The sequence below is a fragment of the Amphiura filiformis genome, chromosome 10, assembly GCF_039555335.1.
Source record: "Amphiura filiformis chromosome 10, Afil_fr2py, whole genome shotgun sequence".
Taxonomy (NCBI): Eukaryota; Metazoa; Echinodermata; class Ophiuroidea; order Amphilepidida; family Amphiuridae; genus Amphiura; species Amphiura filiformis.
In genome coordinates this window covers 52,072,174-52,084,545 of record NC_092637.1, presented here as the reverse complement: position 1 = coordinate 52,084,545, position 12,372 = coordinate 52,072,174, and the positions used below count along the sequence as shown (strand labels likewise).

Below are 12,372 nucleotides of genomic sequence, written 5' to 3'. Positions count from 1 at the left end.
CTCCAAATTTAATGAGTGGATAAGTTACCTTATTAACACTTCTTTTCCCTTGTTTTTCAGTTTTTTAAACCAATGTAGACCCAAGTCAGTAAGCATGGGAAATGCTATCAAATATGTGAAGATGCAAATAACTCACATGCCAGGTGATATATCAGATGCAGAGGTAAGGCCCGGGCACTCACTTCATAATTCTGTCATGATTTGTACAGGATCTGATCCAACCAGGAAAGTTTGACAATTGTGTCACTATCATCATTAAGGGATCGGATAGCAACGTTATCCCAATTTTATGTGGGACATGAGAGCAGATCAGATACCGTATTCATTCCAATCAGCGCCCATGCCCCAATAACTGCCCACCAGGGTACTTGCAATTTGCTGAAGGGTACCATTAGTGTTGAAGTGACGGATTGATGTCGATACAGTGAAATAGCTGGGGATTCCAAGTCCTGTGTAAACTTGCAATACATTTTCTGCATCAGAAAAGCTACTAGAATGTCTCAGGACCCTTTTATAACGTACATAAATTTGTCTCTAATAAATGCCTGTTAGAAAAAATTAGGTAAACCATATAAAAAATAAGCGCCCATCCAAAATGACTTTGTTAAGCGCCCTGGACGCTTATTGGAATGAATACGGTACATCAAATTGCATTCTGAATATGGGGAATGCCCTTTTGATATTAAAATTTTGATTTTTAAAAAAAATCCAAATTTTATGGCAAATTGTTAAAAATTTGTTGTTGTTTTTCATTTTTGATATTTAACAGTCCTCGAAGTAAACTTTATAAATCTAATGATAAGTTTATACATATTTTTCAATATCAGAAGATCATTCCTTGTATTCAGAATGCTATTTGATGTGTCTGATGTGCTCTCATGTTCCACTAAAAATACTGTGCAAATGTTGCTATCTGATTCCTTAACTTTGCTATATCTGACATCCTTACATCCCTATCATCTTGGTTGCAAAGTTATGAGCATTACTGTGCCAATTTTCTATGTATTATGTGCTCCCTATTTTTGCCTGTTTCACAATTGCCAACTTTGCCCTGGTCAGATCAGATTGTGTGGAAAACAAATACCCTGTATTCCCTTACACTGACATTATTATAAACACACCCCAAAAAGTAATTACCCCCCTTTATTCTGAATAACTCAGAATCATAATTTGTAGCCATGGTAACTCCTTGAAAAGGAAAAGATGCAGAATCAAAAGTTGTACGGAAAAGCTACTCCAGTCAGTGAACCAATACATTCTCTACATGACTGGTCAAGGATAACCCAATCAGTGAATGACAAGCAGGCACTCTATCATCAATTCATAAACACTTGAGAACGTTCCTGCAATCTTATTGGTTCTTACCCATCTTTACCCGTGTGATAGCCCTAGGTAATTCCTTGCAAAATGTAGGATTTAATTTGATTAAAACTTGTATAATATTTTTATTTGAATTGTAGTGTTTAAGAATGAGAATAAAGGTATTGTTTTTAGCCGCTGTCATGCATCTATCGTCTCATATAACACGGGCGACATCATTATTTTTGGCGTAAAACAACTCGGCTTCGCCTCGTTGTTTTACTTAAAATAATGATGTCGCCTGTGTTATATGAGACGATAGATGCACTCCAGGGCTAAAAACAATACCTTTATTCTCTAAAACCAACATTTTAAATGGGTTTAGGTTTAAAGCTGCATCTTTTTCATTGGAAGGGTCACCATGGCAAAACATTTTGGGGTATTAAGGGCATACTACACCCATATATTGGTTTGATTGGTCTAAAAAATATTTTGTCATTTATAGCTAGGCGATATATGCACTGATCATGTGAAATTTAAAAAAAAATGAAAAACATCGAGAAAATGTCGTTTTTCACCTATTTGTCTTAAAGTTGAATGGTTGTTAAGGACGCTTATTTTTAGCGATCCACGTAGTCTCCTTCACAACCGGTTTGTTTCTGCCGTTTCTAACATTCATCGATATTCACATACAGTATTAGACTCGCTACCAGTCCAAAATACGACCTGCCTATGTATATTTAGGGCTGACACGTCATTTGTATTACCAATAGGAAATACACAGGTCAGACTTTTGAAAATAATTCTTAAAGATTTGGTCAAAAATTGGTAGCCGCCTCATTATGCTATATCTAATCAGACATTTTGTCGAACTAAAATTAAGGATCGAATGCGTTTTAGTGTCCAAAAAGGCAAAATTACCGTCAAACTTTCGTCGAATTCTGCAACTATTGCGAAGCCCTCGGCGGGTGCACAGTTAAATCGGGAATAAAAATATCCGACCTTTGTGATCAAAAACAACAAATTACAACTTTGGACCATGTTTGGACGTATTTATAGGCAAAAAAACACTATTGCCAAATAACATAGAATAGAACATTTGACATCAACTTGACAAACTAATGAAGAAAATGTGCTCCATAAACATTAGATAAGTGCGCTAAAATAATCCCTATTCAAATGCGTGTATAAAACTGAACAGGGCGGACGGCTACTAGACTACCGTGACACGTTCAAAGTTCTCGTGTTGCCAGATTCAAACATCAGCATGTATGCCTAGCGCCTTCTCTTGGTAAAATCCCTGATAAAATCAAGATTGTGACCGTCGTCTTATTAAAATTGAATTTTAAGCGTTGGAACTTCTTAACACAAATGACCATACGGGTATGCTCTCCCGGAAGGACCCCTCCATTTTGGGGGTTCCGCAGCTCAAAAAGACCCGTGACCAAAATAGAGCTATTATAGCATACGTAAACACGGTAACTTGACAATTTCAGCTCTAAAAGACCTAAATTGCTCGATCATTCTTCACATTTCTGTTTTTTTTGGTGTGTGGTTTTTTTTTGGCGTTATTCAACCAGAAAGCGAAGAAAGACCCAATTTTGACTATACGCATCTCCAAAAGATCACCTTCTATATTTGTTGGCAGCTCCAAAATATCCCTTTCCGCGCCATGACGCCGTCAGCTCCCAGCTCCCGGGACCCACCACCTACTAAATTCAGAGGAGCACACCTCAGGAGCATACCCACCAGAAATGTATGTTGTGCCCTCAACGTGAGATGGCATCATGGGCGTAACTAGGACTTCTTAGGGGGTCAAAGGAGTCAAAGGGGAAACCCTCATTCAAGGGGGAAATCTTTAACGAAACAAAATAGGCTCAAAAGTAGGCCTACAAAAAGACCCTAGTAAAATGCTTCAGGCGACCGCATCCAAGGGGCGGACTTCCCACAGGGGGTGGGGTAGCTTTCCCATTTCCCCCTTATGTACTGGCACTGGACGATGAGAAATTTGCTTAATTCCATAATTTGGACATTTTAACAAATCCGCATTAATTTTAGACATTTTAAGACATGGTAGTTTAAATAAAGTGAATAGAAAAAGTGAACATATTAAATATTATAGGCTAGTAGGATATACCCCGGGGTCGGGCCCGGGGTATATTAATACTTGGCTTTTGCAATAATATAGGCCTTCGTGCCAAAACTTGCTTGCCCCTTCTTGGCCTGCCTAAAACTGAATACCGGCTGCCATGTAGGCCTAGGTATAGGGGGACAATGTTTTGGTATGTCGATAGAGGGTTGGCATGTCAAAGTGGAGACTGGCAAAGATTTGTTGGCATGATTGATGGGGAAAGCAATTCACCACCCCAGATGGCGAGTTGCGATAATATAAACTGAATCAGCGGTGAAAAGCACGAGTAGGCCTATAGGCCTACAATTCCGCAAGTACATTTTAAAGGTGGTGACACGGGAAAATGAAAGTTAAAGGTTATAGCCCGGGGTCATGGGCCTATAACACTACTAATATATTAGATGATGAAATAAGCATGATAAAATTTTTAAAAAGGGTCTCACTGAGCTTCACTGGGGATTTCCAAATGGTGTAGGCCTACCAACTGTAATTTCTTACCCCTTCGGCCGTCATAATCGCCTTTGTTGTCCCTGTTTGTTGTTATTTAGCCCGTTATTTAGTGTCCGTATAGGCCTATATAGAAATGCTAACATATAGCTTAGTATTAGTGGTTTAGCCAAACGCCGAGTATTGAAGCCATATTATAACATTTGCTGAGGAGGATGCCCTCACTGAATTTGTTAAATTCATTTTTTACACGATTAAATTGTACTTTATTAAACCAATATACCCTGCAAAAATCAAGACTCTAGGTGCTGTAGTTTTGTCAAAATCAGAGATTTTGAATAAAAGGCTGATTCAGCCATTTATTATTACGATGGAATCGTTAGTTTAACGCATACACGATGTTCATAACACACAGTATATACGCGGGCGTATGACGTGTGATATACACAACAAAGGGTCGTACCACAACATGACCGAAGGAGTGGTATGTATTGGCTTACACGTGCGCTGGTAGTAAATTTTCTTTGCTTTGCCGTGGTTGTTCGGCTCAAAAATAAAAGGGGATATATCTGACAGTAAAAGCTAACATTTTATGGCAAAGAAATGCTAATCTATTTTTTTTGAAAATGTTATAATATTGCTTTAAAGACAATTAATCTCATCCCGGGAAAAAATCAGACTTTACACGAATCTAATTAGCTAAGCCTAGGCCTATAGGCCACCTACATTATATCGGGCTTCAACTTTGTCAATTGGCCTACTGCTGTTAGGAATATTAGGCTTACATTTCAAAAATACCTATAACGACAATTTAAATGACTTATCCTTTACTTTTATAGACATTATAAACAATTTTGATTTTTCATACTTTCCTGGGATCACTGGATAGGCCTTTAAAATTTGTTTTTTCCTACTCCATGGCTCTGTAGGCTATTTGCCCAATAGGCCTACGCCGGGATTTGAGCTTTAAAATACCTAAATATATACATACACTAAACACGGCAACTGGTTATCAGCGAAATTTACTGTCAGCCCTCTGTTATAACGCAATGGATTGTGGGTGACGTAGCAAAATTAGCGTGTGTCAAAATTCGGAATACCGTGGCGACGTGCATAATTCTATGGAATATATTTGATTTTTTTGCCTTGGCTAGCGACAATCATAGGTAAGACACGAATAACATTATTCCACTTAAAATATTATATCACTGTATCAATTTTGGAGTTCCTAGTTGAAATGGATTAGAAAACAACGGTAAAATAGTTACCAAAATAGGGATTTTAAGCTTTAACGAGCCTTACGGAATGTGGTGGTTTAGATGACGAAAAATGCAATTTTTTTCAATTTTGCTGTAATATGGTTGTGATAACCTGTTACCTATGGCTTGATTAAGTTTCAGTGAAATAATGTTGCAAGTTAAAAATACAAAATATAGCTCAACATTGAAAATAGAAGCATTTTAACCAGTTCGTTTTTGATAGATGTGGAACACTGAAAATCACCAAGTTCCTGAAGCCATCAGGAACCACTTATTCCCATTTTACCTATCAACATTATTTCTCTAATGCGTTAGCAACACGTATCAAAATTTTAACGAAATCCGTTGAAATTAAGCTTTCCAAAATGAAGTGAATTTAAAACACCAGTGATGTACCACCTTTTGGCTTCTATCTAAAAAAGCATGTAAGCTACGTTGATACCGATGCCACCAATAGAACGAGAAGATTTGCCCCTTCATTTTGCATACCACTTTGTCCAATTTTTTTTTCTCATTTCTTCACAAAATGCAAAAAACCGCAAAAAAAATGCAATGGGTGTAGTACCCCCTTAAGGCAAATGAGGCATCAAAATTGGCAGAGCCCAACTGGGCATGTTTTTTCTATTTCAGTTTTAAAATTTGATGCATAGATTTTGAGTTATTGTGTTTATAACTCATACAAAGTTTGTCATTTGATTGGCCAATTATTAATTATTTTTACAATAGTCCATTTTTATTGCACTCTCATGCAACTACCATGGCAACGCTGACAAAGGTGTGGGTGTTGCTTCTAAAATAATAGTTTGATATTTTTCAATTTATTTCGTTTTCCTGGTGATTTATAAAATGATGTGGAAGAAAAGGTATTCAGGGGTGTGATTTTTCCGGATTTTTCCGGATTTTTGGGATTAAAAAAAAAATCCGGATTTTAAAAAAAAAAAAGTTTCCAGATATGAGAACATCTCCAATGTTAAAATGAAAATTCCTTAGAACCCTGACTGGATGATTTATAGACACACTGTACTGTGCAAAAATGGTGATGCAATTTCTCATGTGTATGTGAATGATATGATACTGGAAGTATGTATTCACAGATAATAAATGTTTTTATACTATAAAGTGAAGTATTTTAACAGTTTCTCATTTTTGCATTTTACCCCATGAAATTGCATCTCCAGTGGTGCTCAAGTGTGTAAAACCCCTCTGGCTTCGGGGGGCTTCGCCCCCTCGACCCCCACCGGGGCGTTGCCCCCCGGCCGCAACAGGCGAGAGCTCCGCTTGCTTCGCTCGCTCCGCTTCGCAATTTCATTGCCTTGGGTTTTTTTTCAAAAAGCACCAATCACACCCCTGGGTATTGATATGAGTTATATAAAACAAATATTAGACGCTTTTATTCGTTCAATGGAAGAATATTTTCATCTTATAAAATATGAACTGCAGTCCATAATTATTTCACCTTACCAGTGAAAACATTCAATATTTTGTATGTATATCATAACAATTAACAATTTAAATTTGTATCATAAAAAATACATGTTTTCTTTTCTCTTTCCCTTATAATGAGATAATTTTTCCTAATTTCTTGTTTTTCATGTATGAAGGCCAAGAGAATACTATGTGAAGCTATTGACAACTATGTTAGAGAAAAAATCATTCTTGCTGCAGAAGCCATCTCTAAAAGCTATGCATCACAGAAGATTATTGATGGTGATGTCATCCTAATATTTGGATGGTAAGATTTGCAAATTGGCAAAGTTGATTCTTAGATTGCTGTCACTTGCCCGCAATTCATTTTAAAAATTTTCCTCAAAAGTTTGTAAAAATAAACAATTTTTACATCTTCCCTTTCCAATAATCTAAAAGGCTTAAACAAGACAACCAAAGAGAAAAGTGCATGTGCAGTTTGTTCAATAATAATTTACTTTCAAATAACTACGCATTTTGCGGTCAATTGTGAGATATTAATGACTGCGATTTGCATTTGTGTTTTTACCAATAATATAATATGATTGGATCACACGCATCATGCATACATTGTATTCATGAGGTTATGAATTGTATACTAACGTTTGAAGGTAATTCAGATCATAAATATACTAGATTCCAACAATCTTGGAGGTTTGGCAAAAGGTCAATACAAAGCTAGGGCATGGGACCTCAACTGTTGTTTGAAATAATGAACATAGGCCTTAATGTATATACATACATGTATTATATGGAGTTAATGAACTCTACAATTCAAGGTGGGTGGCCAGAATGATGCTTTCATCTTGTGTATTGTACCCCACATCGAGGCTTGTACCAAAATAATCGGATTCACAAGTTTTGAATTAAAATTGCACTTAGAGGTTTTGATATTAGAAGCAAAAATGTGTTTCACAATAGCCCATATGAAAATGAGAAAAATAGGAGCTTTCTTTTGATGCCAAAATCTCCATTTTGATAGGATAAAGTGAGGGAGGGATGAGGCTGTTGATCTGGTCATACACCTTTAACGATAACACTTGCACAAGATACAGGTCACTCCCAAATCTGAGTGGAACTAATCATAAATGATATATTTGCAGCTCATCTCTGATAAGGAAAGTATTATGTGATGCCCAGACAGCAGGGAAACGTTTCCGGGTCATCGTGGTCGACAGCAGGCCTAAACTAGAGGGCAAGGAGCAAGTGAGGAGATTGATTGAACATGGGATTAAGTGCAGTTATGTTCTGATGAACTCAGTATCTTATATGATGCAAGAGGTGAGTGGAGAAAAATACTTGTTTCTATCTACTGATGGGAAACCTGACTTGGCCATACCATTAATAACACATGTTTTAGCATTATCCAAGGCTGTTTGCCATTGGAGAACTTATTGGTACATTGTGATTAGCTAAGCACCTACTCTGAGAATGTTTGGGCAGTTACTACCAAAGCAAGGTTTATATTTTATCAAAAATGCTTTGAACATGTGTTTTATGATTTGGTTAAATGATTCTGGACTGAGTAGCATCATCCAATAGACCTGGTAACATTGAGATGTGATGTGACACCTCCACATGTGACATTGAATGTGTGGCCCAATCACAGTGCTTGTAAGATGATTAACACACAAACAGATATCAATGGTATCTATGTATGACATAACAAGGGATTACGGGGCATGATAACTTCCATGAGCTGGTATATTCCTCATTTCCAAAGGGAAAATGTATATAGTTTTTACAATAATCCTCCTCCAGCTTATAACTGATGCCTAATTATTAACCACTAATCAGCAAATATCTACTGATAAATAATGAAGTTGTAATGTTTTATGTTCCTTTCAGGTAACCAAAGTTCTCCTAGGTGCCCATGCCCTACTAGCCAATGGGTACGTCATGTCTAGGGTAGGATCAGCAATGATATCCATGGTAGCAAAGACATTCAACGTGCCAGTACTTGTTTGTTGTGAGACGTACAAATTCAGTGACAGGGTACAGACAGACAGCTTTGTTAGCAATGAACTTGGTGAGTAATTGGCATTTTTCTGTCCATCTTTCCAAGGCAAATGGGCTATTCCAGTTGAAATCCATACACCCCCTATGGAAGACGCAGCCTTAGTCTCCCACACAGGGGGTGTAGATGTCAAATGGAGTCACCAGTTCAGGTAACCTCATTTGAAAATCGCACTCCTTTTGTGGGATATTAAGCTCATGCCTTCCATAGGGGGTGTATAGATTTCAACCAGAATAGCCAAATGCATTATCTACTACTGTAAAAGTAGAAATTTTCGCGAGGTTTTTATTTTCGCGAATTTCGCGAGTGGACATAAAATTGCGAAAATAAAAACTCGCGAAAATAACCTTTTGCATTAGGTTTCTATTGTATCAATATCAAAACCGCAAAATTTAATTCTCGCGCAATTGACAAAATCTTCAAAATCGCGAAAATATCTTCTCGCGAAAATATTGACTTTTACAGTATGTTATGTACTTTGTAGATATCGTGTTGTACTATGGGAGTCAGATGTGAGTCTTACATAGCTGTGGAAATGTGATGGATTGTTGTAAAACCCTATTAGTTCAACTGATTTGCATAGATGAACTCTAGTCCAAACTCTTACTCGTATTAACTCCAATCCATCCCACCCCTTAAGCATAAAAACTTTAAACCTACCCCTACCCTATTCCTAACCCCATTTCTACTCCTAACCATAAACTTAATCTGACCCCTAACACTGAACACAATACAACATATTCAAACCAAAGAAAGGATAGCATTATGTCACACAAGTTGGAGGTAAATTATGTATTTCATGCAAGGATTACTTTGTAAACAATTCAAATCATGTTGTGTTGGTACCTTTGTCATTGTCATAGATGTGATAACATAGCCTGCTTGTAGTTCAGCTGAAAGCCATATATGAGAGACAAAATAAGGCATTTACATGAATCTGTAATTTATATACTGACAGTATCTAAATTAGCTACATGTATTTGAATGGAGCTTCAACTCTGTCAATACTGCTGTTTTCTTTGTTTTTTGCCAAATTTTTCATTTCAAAAATACCAAATGACAATTTGACTGACCTATGCTTCACTTTTAAGCAATTTATAAACAGGCCTGGAAAAACTGGGTAACTTGGCCCCCTGGCAGCCGGGAAATTTGGGGCTCGCGGGAAACCCCAGAATTTTTTTTTTTTTTTTTTTAAATTTTTTTTCAAAGTTTTCGACAACTTTGGAGAACCACAGGACCTATTCTGATGCGCTAGGATTATTCACAGTTAATTTGAAAAAAAAAATGTAAAAAAAATTACAATTTGTTATCCTACTCTTCATCTATCACATATTATAAATGCATGGAAAACCAATGCATTTATAATATGTGATAGATGAAGAGGTAAATATGAGTTAGCGGTTTGCATATTAAGGATAACAAACTGTAATTTTTTTTTTCCAAATTAACTGTGAATGATCCTAGCACTTAAGAATAGGTGCAGTGGTTCTCCAAAAAATATGAAAAATGGTGCACCAAATTGTGTCATTTTGGTGTCATTAAAAACAAAATCTGCTTCATGGGGGCACATCCCCCTCTGACACCGCTAACACGCCACAACCAATTATTGTGGGAAATATGGTTCACTAAATTATTGGGTACCGGTACCGGGAAATTTACATTTTTTCCAGCCCTGTTTATAAACAATTTTATTTTTTTAACTCTTGTTCTGGGATCACTGAACGAGACTTATTTATTAACTTTGAAAATATCAGCTTGTTTATGTAATTTCAGTATGGGAGGACCCATTCTTAAAATCAAAACTTTTCTATAGAAAGCTCTATGTGGAAGCCAGATTTGAAAACAAAATAACCAATAGAAATGATATTAGTATTAGGTAAACAATAAAAGAATCATTAGATCACCATGCATTTCAATATGCCCCCACAATATTTTTTTATACAAACTGCATCAAACGTACATCTCATACATATTGCTCCTCATCTTTCTTTTATTTCCAGGTGATCCAGAGGACCTTGTAGCCATCAACAAAAACACCCACTATCTGAAGGACTGGCGTGACATCCAATCCCTCACCATCCTCAATCTGGTCTACGATGTCTTCCCGCCGGATCTCATCTCCATGGTGATCACTGAGATTGGCATGTTGCCTTGTACATCGGTACCAGTTGTACTTAGGGTCAAGAACATAGAAAGTTGATGATGGTAATTACCATGAAAACTGATATTTATCATGGTAAATTGGAATATGAAATTCTCAAGTCTATGGATATTGTAGTTGATATCAATGCCATTCATGTCATTGCCACAGGACAAGGCAAAGAGACAAGATGTTGTTGGAATTTGTGAAGTGAGCATACACTACAAGAGCCCTATGCAGTGGAATAGAGTTATTTATCAGCTTTATTGCATGCTAAAATTTATGTCAATTAGAAATTTTCGCTTGACAAAATTTCGTCCTACACGTCGGAGGACTTCTTCAGATGATCCACTTTCCCAGGAAACTGACTTCCGGTTGTGATTGGTCTTGTATCCAGTCTTTGTCTTTAAAGACTGGATACCAATCACAACCGGAAGTCAGTTTCCCGGGAAAGTGGATAAGATGTTTCACATCTGAAGAAGTCCTCCGGCGTGTAGGATTTAAATATTACAGTAAGTAAAAACTTACTGGTTTTGTCAAGCGAAAATTTCTAATTGATATGTCTTACAAACCTGATGAATCTATTCACTGAAGTTAAAATTTATGTGTCCTTAACCCTATAGGCACATAACATGCTCAATCTGATGTTATTGATGGACGTGTTGATACTATGCTTTATTCCGTACAGTACGCGTATTGTTATAGAGGGCCATACTACGGGTTGTATGAATTCTAATGTACAAAAAGTAGCCTGGGTTCGGAACACTAACCTCAGATCATGTACTGTCTATATAGGCACTACAGGCCGAAGAAATATTTTGATTGGTTACAAAGATGGATATATCATGTATTGAGCCAATCAGAGACACTAGTAGTATATGTACACCCTATCCATACTTGATATCATAATTATAGAGTTGGTATTCACTGTTATCACAATGCTTGCCCTGAGGCGTCAAAAAATGCCACAACCTGTTCTACGGGCCTACAGACTTTCAAGTAGGGTGGAATGCAGTGGAATGCATGGGATCAGGTACAGGCTTGTTAAATCCATAATATATGAGCTTTTAAAATGAAATGGGTTTTGTGGGTTTTTTTTTCCATTTTACCTCATTATATTGACTTAGAAACCCTTCCTGTTGGTTATTACTACTATTATTTGATCAAAGATTATGTTGTACAAGTCCAGAATTTTACTTACATTTTAGACGATCATCTTCCGTGCGAAAGATTTCATCATTACTGATATTATATTTTTGTTGGAGAAGATGGACTGAGAAGGTAAAAAACACAATTTTTTTTTTGGTCAAAAGAGGATAACAAATTTGAAATAAAGAAAGAATCATTAGATCACCATGCATTTCAATATGCCCCCACAATATTTTTTTATACAAACTGCATCAAACGTACATCTCATACATATTGCTCCTCATCTTTCTTTTATTTCCAGGTGATCCAGAGGACCTTGTAGCCATCAACAAAAACACCCACTATCTGAAGGACTGGCGTGACATCCAATCCCTCACCATCCTCAATCTGGTCTCACGATGTCTTCCCTACCGGATCTCATCTCCATGGTGATCACTGAGATTGGCATGTTGCCTTGTACATCGGT

General features: G+C 36.8%; 1 protein-coding gene across 1 annotated transcript in view; it reads left to right on the top strand.

Annotated features, from left to right (window-relative positions):
• Window positions 1-11,084, top strand: part of LOC140163012 (translation initiation factor eIF2B subunit delta-like) — a 28,666-nt gene extending 17,582 nt beyond the window's left edge. Inside the window, exons 7-11 of the mRNA XM_072186349.1 lie at window positions 61-163; window positions 6,738-6,868; window positions 7,704-7,881; window positions 8,449-8,629; window positions 10,618-11,084. Coding sequence (XP_072042450.1) covers window positions 61-163; window positions 6,738-6,868; window positions 7,704-7,881; window positions 8,449-8,629; window positions 10,618-10,817 — 793 coding nt within the window. The 3' untranslated portion in view covers window positions 10,818-11,084. The remainder of the gene's footprint in view (window positions 1-60; window positions 164-6,737; window positions 6,869-7,703; window positions 7,882-8,448; window positions 8,630-10,617) is intronic.
• The last annotated feature ends 1,288 nt before the right edge of the window (window positions 11,085-12,372 follow it).